We start from the raw sequence: 13,865 nt of genomic DNA, 5'->3' as shown, positions 1-13,865 counted from the left end.
CCTCCTCCTCCTCCTCCTTCTCCTTCTCCTTCTCCTTCTTTTCTTTGGCTTTTTAAGAAAATCTCCTTATGTTAGAGTCAGAAAGACCTTACCAGCAGAATGCTTGTCTTCCCAGTGATCTCTAGAAAAATTATCTCTAAAATTACCTTAAAGTAATTTTAAAGATAAGCAACGGTTGTTCCTAGTTAATTTTTAGCAGAGAAAGATTTTTTTTTCTAATCTGTACATTCAGAGGAAAATAATGTATACATAATTTTGAGATTGACAGCAGCTCGAACATTGAAAGTACAAAGACGTTTCCAGTTAGGCAAATTGACGTGACTCTGTGGATATCAGGAGGATGGTCTGCCTCAACTGGCATTGTGACAGCTGGGTTCCCTGGGACCTCTGCCTTAGACTGACTATGAACTGCTGGGACTGTCACTCTGGCGGTGCTGGGATGCTCTTGGGATGCTCGAGAAGCAGCTGCTCGCCAAGGTCTGGTGCTCTTGCGCGAACGTCACTGTTCGGATCTTCCGTTGACTGAGGCATCATTTGTGATTGATGTGGCCTGGCTCTGAGCAGCTGTGCCATTTCTGTCTATTTTCAAAGGACGAGAGAACAAAAGCCTGAGCTAATTAATGTTAAAGAGGCTGCTCTGCATAATATCTAATAAAATTAGAATTGTGGTTACTGATACTTGTAATATAGGACTGTCTTAAAAGGTGGGGCTAAAATGATGAGCATTAGTTTGTTAGCTTCCTTTATTGACTGCAGAAAAGAAATCAAATGTGTGACTCTGGTCATCGGAAGTAAAAAAGAAAGGTTCATGAAGAGGTTGACTCTGAGGCGTGGTTGTACATGCCTGTAATCCGAGCACTCAGTAAGTGGAGCCAGAGGGCCAGGAGGGGATTGAAGGCCATCTGTGGCTGGATAGTGAGTTCAAGGCCAGCCTGAACTGCATGAAATTCTATCTTTAAAAAAATACATATATGTATACATATATTCATATATATATACACACACACACATATACACACACACAGACATTCGTGCGCACAAACACACATACAGGTCTGGGACGGTAGCTGACTGGTAGAACACAAGCTTGACCCAGAAGCCTCACATTTGCCCTCCAGAACAAGAACAGAGAAGAAAAGAGGGGAAGGCAAGAATAGAACACTGGAAAGACCTGATAGCAGTAGTTTTAAAAAAGAAAACTGCAGAATCAGGCTAGAGAGATGACTCAGCAGTTAAGAGCACTGACTGCTCTTCCAGAGGTCCTGAGTTCAAATCCCAATAACCAAGCGATGGCTCACAACCATCTGTAATGGGATCCGATGCCCTCTTCTGGTGAGTCTGAAGACAACGACAGTGAACTCAGATACATAAAATAAATAAATCTTTAAAGAAAAAAAACCCTGCAGAATCTCAGATTGGATATTGAAAACCAAATTAGGTCTCTCATTTCTCATTCCCTTGAGTGGGCTCATCAGACTGTAGGGTATTCGTCACTGACCACCCCAGTCTGTATGGTCCTGGCCTCAGCTCCTGCCCTGCACAGCTAGAGAACTAAACAGAAGAGTTGAAGCAGCTGTTGCAGAACTTCCTGAACAGATAGTTGGGGGTGATACAGGACAGAGGTTAGTCCTACAGTGGCCTCAGCCTTGAGGTGTGTTAGGGACCCCAGTACAAGGATGAAGAGCTCCGAGCGTGTTACTCTCACCAGACTAAGGATCCAGACAGACTGAAGCTACTAGAATTTGTGTGGCGGTGGGGACTTCCCGGGGAAGAGTCATAGGGATTTACTTTAGGATGCCCTGTGGCTTCAGCCGTCTGTCAGGACGCATGTGCATTGAACGGGGCTCCCTAACTCAGGCTCAGCACAACACCCAGGAGCTATAAACTACCTAAGGTTTGACAAGGCTCGGTGACAGTGTTATAACCAAAGTCACAGAGCCTTATCAGCACCTTGGGAACCAGTGGTCCCTAGAGAGAGTAGGGCTTTTGCAGAACTTAGCCAGCAAGGCTGGAGAGCCACTGGTAATGGAGCCAGCTGGTTTGCCAGCAAATTAATTGATTCAAAACATTTTACAGGCAGACTAGGAAGAAAAAGCCCCAACGGCATTCCAGGTCACAGAATCCACTTGATAAGTCACCGTCACCGTGTGGCCAGTGAAGCAGATAATGTGACCTAGAGCCAGAAAAATCCTTCATCATAGGGATAGATTTGGAAATATCAAACGAGTTAGCAGAGATTTTAAAAAGTTATAGAAATAATTTACAATATGTTAGACAGGACCAAGAGAAGCCCATCGTCTGTTCGAAATGCCAGCATAGAGATGAGGGTGTTCTTAAAATGTAAATGAGGGGAAAATGCAAAAAAAGAAAAGAAAAAAAAGAGAGGGGAAAATGAAAAAAAGAAAAGAGTTACTTTTGTTAAAATACACAAACCCACAGATCCAAGGAGCACAGCAAATCCCAAGCAAAGTAATCTACTTGCAAATAAGTGAAAGTAACAAGAAAATACCAAGAGCCTCCAGATTACACACACACACACACACACACACACACACACACACACACACAGATAAAGTCAAACGAAATGACAGCTCTGCAGCATTGCCAATGAGCTGTGCCAAGTGACCTCCCCAGGGGACCTACCCCGGTGCTATTTTTAAAACTATAGACCTTCACCACATGTCCTGTCCCCTTTGCTAAGATTTCTTCCTGTTATTTGTAGCATTTGTTGGTACAGAATATGTGGCATAGTTCCATACTTATGTGTGAGTATCTCCTTTGTCAGGTGTGACATTTTCTGTGAGTTTACTGACACATCATTAGCATATATAAATAAAATGTATACATGAGTTTGTACATAGATACTTAGAATATGTCTATAGAATGACCAAATAAAAGAATCACAGTTGGAAAGTGTAGCAGGGATTCTATATAGAACAAGAGTCAGTGTGTGTGTGTGTGTGTGTGTGTGTGTGTGTGTGTCCATATCCATCCAGCTGTCTGTCTGCATGCATTCGTGTGTGTGTTTGTGTGTGTCTGTCTGTCTGCATGCATTAGTGTGTGTCGGCATGTGTGTTTGCGTGCATTTGTGTGTGTCTGCATGTATTCATGTGTTTGTGTGTGTGTGTGTCTGTCTCTCTGTCTGTGTGCATTCGTGTGTGTGTGTGTGTGTGTGTGTGTGTGTCCATATCCATCCAGCCATCTGTCTACATGCGTTCGTGTGTGTGTGTGTGTGTGTGTGTGTCTGTCTGCATGCATGTATTAGTGTGTGTTTGCGTGCGTATCTGCGTGCATTTGTGTCTGCTTCTGCGTGTATTCATGTGTTTTTGTGTATGTCTGTATGCATTCGTGTGTGTGTGTGTGTGTGTGTGTGTGTGTCTGTCTGTCTGTCTGCATGCATGCATTAGTGTGTGTTTGCATGCGTGTCTGCGTGCATTTGTGTGTTTTTGAGTGTGTATGTCTGTGTGCATTCGTGTATGTGTGTGTGTGTGTGTGTGTGTGTGTGTGTCTGAGTGTTCATAAAGACAACGAATTTTAAGATTTTACCCAGGACTAGAGGCTTGTCAGTTTTTTGACCAGAAGAGTGAGCTAAGAGATTGGAAACCCTGCAAAGAGTTGTACTTGGGCTCTGAGCAGTCTCCTGTTCTCTTACAACCCGTAGCTGGTTAAACAAGGCGCACCCACATTATGGAGGGAAGTATGTTTTGCTCTGTGCCCGCTCATTCACGAGCCATTACTACAGAAGCATCTTGATTAATGTTTAACCAAATATCAGGGCACTGTGGCTCAGCCAAGCGGACATAAAGTTATATCAAGTTAACAATCAGGAGACTAGAGATACCGGATTTCATACATTGCAGCCAGGTCATGACAGTTGGTACAACTGTCTAATGAGGTTGAGTATATACACATCCAATAACTGGTTACTTCCATTTTATATCTACAACCTGGAAAGCACTTTAGATTACAGATGTGTTTAAGATTTTTTTTCCTAAAGAATTGTTTATAGTATGAAGGAAACGGAAACAATCTAAATATTTGGTAGTAGGGAGAAGGCTCAGTTGTGTAGTCTCCACAGATTGCATGTATAGATTCCAGCAGGTTAAAATGCATAGATTACATTTCTATAGACCAATGAAAGGCAGTAATCAAAATGATATTACACGAAAATTAGCTGTGCTGAAGTTACATGAGTAGGTTGGTGCTGCTTGCAGCAGGCCTTACAATAACAACACATTACTCCTTACTTTAGATTTGTATCATGATTTTTTTTTCTTCTACTGTCTACGGCTATGCTTTCTCATACTTGAAATTTCCCGAAGTCGAGGCTCTTTACCTCTGAGATCTTGTGGGAGAATTGACTAAGGAAATGTATGGCGGACGTGTGTGAATGTGGCCCTGAACTTTTGTATCTGCATCCACTCTGCTAACCCTTGCTTTTCTAGAACCGTAACTCTAAATACAGGTAACCCCCAAGCAGACCTAGAGGTTAAATGTGTTAGTGCTAAAAATAGCAAACTACACATTCTTAGATAATAGGTGAGAAATTTAAATACACATTACCACATCCTCTTTTCCTGATAATACTTAAATACCTTTGTGGTGTAGGGGAGTGGACCGAGTCAGGAAACTTGGTAAGGTTGAGTGGGTTTTAGAAACCCTGGCACCCACCTGAGGATGGTAGGAGCTTCCCTAATCCCAACCAGATTCCTGGCCTGGAACACGTGACCACACACAACTCCCCACATAAGAACGTGACCGCTGGTCACGTAGCACAGAACACACAGTTGAGGTCTATAGATGGGCCCCGAGGGTTTAGCCAGTGAGCTTCCCTTCCCAGACAGTCCTTCCTGCAAAATGTATTTAATCTCTGGTCCACCCTGAGGAAACTGTATGCATCATTTAGCATGATGAACAGCATGGACAAGCATGGACTCTCGCTTTCTCTCTCTCATCACGAGCCGTGTTGGGGAGCATGAAGAGAGCCAGCATCTACAGTACACCTAATTCCCCCCACAGAAGGCCCCTCTGGGCTCCCTCCATTCCCAAGTCCTCCGCCTAGGAGTCAGAGAACCCCGGCTTCGGCTCAGCCTACACTTCCTCAACCAGGCTGCGTTTTCCCACCCCCTGAGCGGTGATGTGTAACGGCACCTCTGGCAAGCCCAGCACCTGATGGTGGCCCAGGGTAAACTACAGTCTGCAGTCTAGCATCCTCCTTTCGTCTTTCCTCTGCCTGAGCAGAGTTCACACAGACCAGCGGCAAGACAGAAGGCGAATCTACACCTGTGTACTTTCTGTGTTAGAGTAACTCAGGTCCTGAGTTTGGAGTAAAGGCATTCGAAGCTTCCTTTTTCCCTTAGTTGGATAATAAAATGTCCACCAGAGCCTCCTGGACATTTGGTCCCCAGCTGGAGACGCTGTTTTGACAGGTCACAGATCCTTGGGTGGGTGTGGCCTAGCTGGAGGAAGTACGTTATGGTGGGGGTGCTTCCCACCTGTCTATTTCCTGATCCACCCAGATGTGATCCAGCTCTTGCTGCCCAGGCCTTCCATGTCATGATTGACTGTAGCCCTTTGTACCGGCTGGTTTTGTGTGTCAACTTGACACAGGCTGGAGTTATCACAGAGAAGGGAGCTTCAGTTGGGGAAATGCCTCCATGAGATCCAGCTGTAGGGCATTTTCTCAATTAGTGATCAAGGGGGTAGGGCCTCTTGTGGGTGGTGCCATCCCTGGGCTGGAGGTCTTGGATTCTATAAGAGAGCAGGCTGAGCAAGCCAGGGGAAGCAAGCCAGTAAGGAACATCCCTCCATGGCCTCTGCATCGACTCCTGCTTCCTGAACTGCTTGAGTTCCAGTCCTGACTTCCTCTGGTGATCAACAGCAATGTGGAAATGTAAGCTAAATAAACCCTTTCCTCCCCAACTTGCTTCTTGGTCATGATGTTTGTGCAGGAATAGAAACCGTGACTAAGACACCCTTAAATTGTAAACTCAAATTAATCCTCTCTTCTTTAAGGTACTTCTTTCAACTATGTGGTCACAGTGATGAAAATAGTTAATTAATGCCTATTTAACAGTCGGTTAAGAGAACAGTTCTGGGACCCTGGGCTTACATTCTGTTTCTGCCTCTTTGTAGCTGTCTGACGATGGTCGGTACGTCTTACTATCCATCTGGGAGGGATGTGATCCTGTAAATCGACTGTGGTACTGTGACCTCCAGCAGGAATCCAATGGTATCACTGGTAAGTCATTTTCAGACCTATGTAATTATCCCGGGATACCCCATCGAAAGCTGGTGTTTCAGTCTTCTAGTTGCTGCTCAAGAAGCCGTCTTCCTTTCTACCATGTCGGCCTCAGTTCCTGCAGATTTTTCTTGTTGTGCTATTCCATGTAGATAAAGACGAGATGAAGCTAGCTCTTAACGTCGAATTTTCGCTGTAGGTTAGGCATACGTGCTCCTGGTCTTTTTTGTGGGAAGACCTCTTGCGGCTTGGAGAAGCTGGAGCACTGGTCTGTCGCTCTTCAGAGTCACATAAGTGTTAGGATGCAAACTGCCAGAGGCAGGTGGTTGATATAAAGGTGGGTATTTAACCAGATTAACCAGTAATCCTACGATGACCCTTCCTGAGCCGTGTACACAGGAACACGATTGATTTTGCTTTCTGGAGCCTCCTATGTCACCGTAGTGACCGCAGTAAACCAGCCCCTTAAAAATTGAAGGCGGTCACCAGGCAGGTAGTACAGGCCTTTAACCCCAGCACCAGGTGGTCAGAGGCAGGTGGATCTGTAAAGTCTGAGGCCAGCTTGGGCTCATGGCCAGTTGAAAGGTGGCCTGCTGTACTACCGTCAGACACTAAAGCTTTTACTATGTTGAAGTTTGACCGGCTCTGAAAATCTATCACATAAGTTGACTTCCAGATGAGGAAGCCTAACGAACTAGGTAGTTGTCGGGCACCTCCACTGGGTGGCGGGTAAATAAAGGGGTGGGTAACCCACGTCTCGCCAGAGCTCCAGAACTCTGGCCGTGTGGACGGATGTGGGAGGCCACCTATGCTTTCCACACCGCCTGGGTGGACGTCTGGCTGTTGTGAGCCATACCCCAGTCCGAGGGAGTAGTGGACAGACTGCTTTTCACGGTCCAACAGTTAGTGTACAATAGAGACTCCGCATGGGCTTTCAAAATACACAATTTATGTTTATAATTCATTTGCCTCATTAGTAGTACCTAGCATTCTTTTTGTTTGTTTGTTTTTTGAGACAGGGTTTCTCTGTGTAGCCCTGGCTGTCCTGGAACTCACTCTGTAGACCAAGCTGGTCTCGAACTCAGAAATCCGCCTGCCTCTGCCTCCCAAGTGCTGGGATTAAAGGCGTGTGCCGCCACGGCCCGGCAGTACCTAGCATTTGATACAAAGATACTTCCTTTTGATTAGGTCCTGCATCATTTAAGCTTCTGAACAAGGAACACATGCTTCATTCTGGCTATCACAGAGCACATTTAGGTGTGTAGCAGGATGGTCAGTAATTTATTCTAGTGCTATGCATATATACACTAAAGCCGTTTATTTTATTTAAAAAGGCAGAGGCACCTTTGTGGTCTCAAATCTGCAGCCACCACTGTTCACCTTCTCTGTAAGGAGAAGGCACTGCAGGGAGTTGTTCTCTGGGTCTCTATAGAGCCCAGCCAGCTTTGGGTTGACCCCAAATGAAACATTGTTGCTGTCCCTGAGCTCGAATTCACGCTTTTTAGCTGGTAGAAAGGATTTGCGCTTCCCTTGGCTTATTAAGATTCCCAGTTACAGCGTTCCTTTTCAAAAGAGAGAGAGAGCTGTCCTCACCTTCTGTTTATAACTTCATCCAGTCTTTAAATTATTAAGTAGGCTTATGCTATTAAAGGATACACGCTAACAAATTAAAACACACCAATTGCTTAACTTCTGATAGGTAAAGAAATTCCACGCACATGTTCGCACACTGAGCTGTGATTGGTCGACCCACATGTTCACACACTGAGCTGCGATTGGTCGACCCACTTGTTCACACACTGAGCTATGATTGGTCGACCCACGTGTTTACATACTGAGCTGCGATTGGTCGACCCACTTGTTCACACACTGAGCTGCGGATTGCAAGCTCCGCCTTACTGCCAGACAGCAGTGTTCCATTTGCCTGGTGGATGCTTGTGGATGTGTGTAGGAGAGACGCGGGTGGGGTTGGGGGAGAGAGAGTGACTATACAGGAGTCGGTTTATGTGGATGTGAACTGTGAATGTGAACTCGCCATTCGGGCAAGCGTGGGCACTGTGGGTCCGGTTGTCAAGAAGAACAAGCAGGCTGATGCTGTTTCCCTACGTGGGATTTCTTCTTCGGCATCGAAGCCTAACCTCTAAACACGTTTGAGTTTTCAGTTGTTGAGCGAGCTTCATCCATTGTCCAGATCAATACCCCGTGCTTTGCTTTAGTCATATCTATAGAATACCCTGACAGAAACGCCTGAGTTAGTGTGTTTGTTTAACTAGAGACATCAGGCTGGCCAGGTCAATCACCTTAAGTTCATGGGACCCCCACATAAATGGGTCTTAAGACGCTGTCCTAAGTTAACAGTTTTCATGAGGTTCCTGAGCTGGTCAGTTTGGAGGTCAAAAGAGGGTCATTGTGCCCATCAGACTTCGAGAGGCAAGCCGTCTTCCCAGAGAACATCAGGGTCGGTGCATCTAAAGCTGAGGACTGCTGACCTTCTGCAGAGACAGCTACGGTTCTCCGGTAGCGTAGAGACTGTTATCTTTTTTTATTTATCTGTTTATTTGAGATTTACTTGTGTGTGTGTGTGGGGGGGTGTATTTTACCCGCACGTATGTCTGTGCCAGTAGAAGATGTTGGATGCCCAGAACCGGATTTATGGACAGATGGGAGCCACCATATGGTTGCTGGGGATTAAACTGGAGTTCTCTGGTAAAAGGCCAGTGCTGTTTTCTGCTGAGTCATCTCTCCAGCCTCATCTTTTCATAATTACTACTTCGCTAGCCTTACATTTGTGGATAACAGAAACAAACCACAGTGGTTGGGATTGGCCCGTGGGGCCACTCAGTTTCATACGTAGGTTCAAAAGTCAGTCGCCTGGGACGGTGTTAGAGCATCTCGTTTGTTATCCCCGGTTCAGTGTGAGTCAGTCGTACGATGACAGCTCTTTAGAGAAGCAAAACAGTTGTTCCCTGATGTCCATGTGCTATGGATTCCAGGACTCCTGGCAGACAACAGCATCCACAAGTCTGTTATGTGAACTGTCCTAGTGTTCTCTTGGGGCCCCCACATCTGTCTGTGTGTTTCACATTCTCTCTAGACATAATGAGAGCTAAGATGGATGAATACTGTATAAACGGTCACTGTTCTGCATTGTCTATGGGCTAGAGAAGTTTTAATTTAGGACGGATGCATTTTTTTTTCCCCTTTAGCATCTCATCAGTCTGGCTGGTTGGATTAGGGGGCTGTGGATCCCACAGCAGTTAAGGACTGGCTGAGCCACGTATGCTACTGAAGAGATTAAGTGGACGTGGTCTCCAAAAGGAGACGCGGCAGATGGGAAGAGTGGTTGTTAAGTTACTTACATAGTTCGTTTTAATTACACCTGAGTATCTTGATTTGAAGGTTGCTTTTTTCCTCTCAAGATATCTATGTCTGCAAATGGGGAAATAATAATCTGTTTCACAGGGAATTATAAAAACAGTGAAAATGTCCAGAAAGGGACTGAGCAGGGTTTGGGTTCCTGTCGTGCAGAGGGCTCTGTGCTTTCTTTGTCCTTTTCCTTGACAGAAATGGATTTTTGAAATCACAACACTTTGGTTTTAGATAACAGAAGAGTAGGTTAAGGTCATACGTTGCAATTTTTTGGTTGGTTGGTTGGTTTTTTAAAGTTACTCTCAATACAGGTTTTGTTTACTCCAAATCCAGAGTCATATCAGTTGTCTGTGTGTGTGTCTGTGGTGACTGGTGGGAAGGGTCCTCCATGCAGACTGATGCTAAGGACTGTGACTGACTGGTAGGCATGAATGCCTCGCTCCAGCGCTGGATCTGCTCCCCACTTTTATCATCTTACTTAAGGGGTGGCCGTGGCACCTGAATATGCTGTCTACCTTACATGTTGGTGAATTAGTCAAGAGTAGATGATGACTGAAAATTACATGAAATGTTAAAGAAATCTCGACTTCTATGTTGAGGAAACATATTCCCTTTGGTAATTTTAAAACCCTTTTCTCTGATTTTAACCTTTCCCCTTCAACGGCAGAAAGAACTATTGGGATTTTTTTTTTTCAAATAAATTAATTCTTTATTAAGACACTACAGATCTGGCTTCCTTAAGAAGTGAGTAGTTCAGCCGGGCAGTACTGACAGTACACGCCAGCCCTCGGGAGGCAGCGGCAGGATTTCTCTGCGATGTAGTTAATAATCATTAATCATTTTAAAAGCAAGACATGGAAGAGTGTCTTTGCTTTAGGAAAACCATAAGAAGTTATATTTTAAGATAATCTTCACCCAATAAACAAGTTAGTCCCCAGTAAGAAGCAGGCTTTACAGAAAGCAGCATTAGCTTTATGGTGGAAAGGTTGGGAATTGAATTCTGTTGGCCTCTGAGTGAGTAATGACACATGCAAACAAAACGGGCAGAATTGAAGGGGTTAAGGAACTTAAGCCACGTCTCCTTTGAAAAAGTTATTTTCCTGTTGTCCATTCAAATCAACAGGTTTCTCACTTTTAAGTATCAAAAGTGATTGGGCCCCCACGGTGTAGCCAAAATACCTTTCCTCCTTTTTTTTTTGTTTTGTGAATTCTTATTTTTCCTGTCAAAGGATTCTGCAGCACAAAGTCCTCCTTTTGAAATGTCTGGCCGGGTAAGGTCCTGGCCCCTCAGCTGTTCTTTCAGCACCCCAGCATAGCGATGTCTGTACCCCATGTTTACTGATTTTTTTTCATCGACTGTAGCAAAGAACTGGAATCAACCTATATGGACTACAGCAAATGAATAGATAATGAAAATACAGTATATTTATCAGATGGAATAATACGCAGCTGTAAAGAAAAATGCAAGCACAAAGTGTGCAGAAAAAATGGATAGGTTTTATTAAATGTATAATATTCAGTAAGGTCACAGAATCTCAGAAAGAAAAAAAAAAACATATGGTCTCCTGTCATGGGGAACCTAGCCACTAATATATGTTCAGATTTAAACAAAGATAGACGTTGGTATGGTATAAGATGTAGAAAAGACAGTAAGAAAGGTTAAATGCTAGAGGATGCTGTAATGAACACAAGTTAAAAAGAGAATACAAAGCTAATCGGTTTTTTTAGTTCTAACTGTCATGGATTTTGGAGGTTTGGTGGTAGGTAAGTGCATGTGATACATTTGATAGCAAAACTGTAAAATTCAGTGTGAAGCTCCATAGCTGCTATGTGGCTATTCTTACTGCATTGAGAGGCATAGACTTCGGGTCTGGTTAATTCTCAGTGTGATGCCTGCTTTTATACTCCAGTGATATTGTATGTATTGGGACTGATATAAATGCCACTGTCTCTACAACCTTTTCGAGCAGAAACTAAGAGAAGGTTATGCTGTGAGATAAATATTTCACATCAGGAAATGCTTTATAGTCAGGGCTACATTTTAACAATCTGACATTTTACTGGACCAAGATTTTGTGTCAACAAATGTCATAGTCTAAGAAATAAATGAAGCTTTCTGATTATCTTCAAATGTTTGATAGGCAGCTAATAACTTTACCTACATTGTTGTTCTAAAACAGGGATGCGCGCACACTTGTGTTTGTGTGCGTGCATGTGTGTATGTGTGTGAAGCATTGTTTGTGTGAACCACTTACTGTAGAGTGGACCACCTACTGAGTACTCATTTGAGGGGTACAATTTGCCACTTAAGAAGTTAAGAAGTGTAATTGTGCCTCATGTGCAGAGTTTAGCCTCCTGAAATATAATTGTGAGGCCTCTGGTCTAGGAGTTTGCCTGATTATGTGATTATGTATTCTGAATTGAAACAAAGTACTGCAAACACTTCCACTAGGGCTTTCCCAATGCATTGTGGTTTTGAAAGGGAACAGAAGTTATAGCAGACAGAAACAGAGTCAAAGCACAATTCCAGGGACAGAGAATGGTGTGTCCCCAATGAATCTCCTGGGCAAGGAGTTAGTTGGTCCATCCAGGGGTGGTTGGTCGCTGAAACTTCCAGTCATGGAAGGTCTACGATGTATCCTAAGGACACATTACCTTGGCATTAGTGCAGGAGCTAGAGACAAGAAAGCATTTTCCCCAGATCCATGAGTGACACTGACCTTCAAATGGAATCAGCAGAGGTCTAGAACCCTATGCTCCAAGAATTTAAAGTGTATCTGTGTTGGTTGTAGAAGAGACAAGCAAAAGGAAACACAGGCCTTCTCTGGAAGATTTTGCCACTTCAATACAGGCCCAAGGGTCTCACAGACAAGGGTTTCAAAGGCTATCGGCATCCCACAGTCAGAGAACATGCAGAGACATTTGCCAGCATGAGAAGTAGAGTCAAGTCAGCAGGTACACCAGCCTGGGGGATCGGGGGTTAGGATTTCTTGCTGTAGCCATGACTGTCCTAGAACTTGCTCTGACAACCAGGCCAGCCTCAAACTCAGAGATTTGCCTGCCTCTGCACTCTCAGACAGAGGGCTGGGATTAAAGGCGTGCTTCACTACCATCCTGGGTATTAAATACACTTTAAAACTAAATCATAATGCTGCTATTAAAAAAAATAATAAAAGAACCTTTGATGTGTACACAAGAAATAAAGACTATAGATGACCATCAGACTTAGAAAGTAACTGATGCTTTTATGAGGTAAGCGAGTGGCTCTTTGTAAGAGGAAATTAAACACAATTAAGAGAGATTTAGTGAAAAAGAATGGAAAGGAATTCGTAAAGTGCAGCCCACCGCAAAGGGGAGAAACATGAGTTTTTGGACATAAGGAACAAACCTCTACAGACGACAAACTGCAAGTTGGAAGCCGCCCTTCTGTAGAAGGCGCAGCTTGGGGAAGGTAGTGTGAGGTGAAGGATGGCTGCCCTAAGATCATGCTATAGGAATGATGTAGCAGAGCATATCTTAAAACACATTACAGAGGTAAAGCTTCCTGACCATAAGCACCCCCAGCGAGTTTCACTTAAGTCAAAGGCTGTTCTTAGTAAATTGAAAAGTAGATCAGAAGGCTAGAGAGAGAGCTCAGTTGTTAAGAGCACTGGCTGCTTTTTCAGAGAACCTGGGTTCAATTCTCAGCACCCAGATGGCAGCTCCCAGCTATTCGTGACTCCAGATCCAGGGAATCTGACACCCTCCCACAGGCATACATGCAAGTGAAACACCAGTGCACATAAAATAAAGGCAAAGAAATCATCCGAGAATAAGCAACAACAACAACAACAAAATGGATGCGTTCTTTGAGCACAGTAAGTGTAGACAGATGTCACCAATAACCTAAAACTGGACAGACCTCCCCAGGAAACTGTCCTGTGGAAGATGTGAGTTACAGAGGAATGTTCGAGGTGACAGTTTAAAGACAGCTGTCAAAGGAGGCTGAATGCGGCGTCTGTGCACGCTAAGGAAGGTAGAAAGGTGCACCGAGGCAGAGCTGGCGGGGCAGAGCCTGTGTGGGCCGCTGCTCTGCTGCCCCTGCCGCACCTTCCCAGACGAGTCTCAGAGTGACGTCATGCTCCCTGCAAACCTTACTGTGTTACATTTATCCATTCCCAACCGCATCGTTATCTCTTTGAAATATTGATTTTTCACACTTGGGGCTGTCATGTTTTTATTTTGATGTTTCCTTAGAAAAATCTTGAGTTTTTTT

The 13,865-nt window shown here is 44.3% G+C and overlaps 1 protein-coding gene across 1 annotated transcript in view; it reads left to right on the top strand.

Moving 5' to 3' along the window:
- Prep (prolyl endopeptidase) overlaps positions 1 to 13,865 on the top strand; it is a 93,536-nt gene that overhangs the window by 38,912 nt on the left and 40,759 nt on the right. Inside the window, exon 7 of the mRNA XM_031346508.1 lies at positions 6,136 to 6,241. Coding sequence (XP_031202368.1) covers positions 6,136 to 6,241 — 106 coding nt within the window. The remainder of the gene's footprint in view (positions 1 to 6,135; positions 6,242 to 13,865) is intronic.

Source organism: Mastomys coucha, unplaced genomic scaffold (assembly GCF_008632895.1).
Source record: "Mastomys coucha isolate ucsf_1 unplaced genomic scaffold, UCSF_Mcou_1 pScaffold3, whole genome shotgun sequence".
Lineage (NCBI taxonomy): Eukaryota > Metazoa > Chordata > Mammalia > Rodentia > Muridae > Mastomys > Mastomys coucha.
Note: the sequence above shows the minus strand (reverse complement) of the source record. Positions and strands in the feature narration are given on the sequence as shown.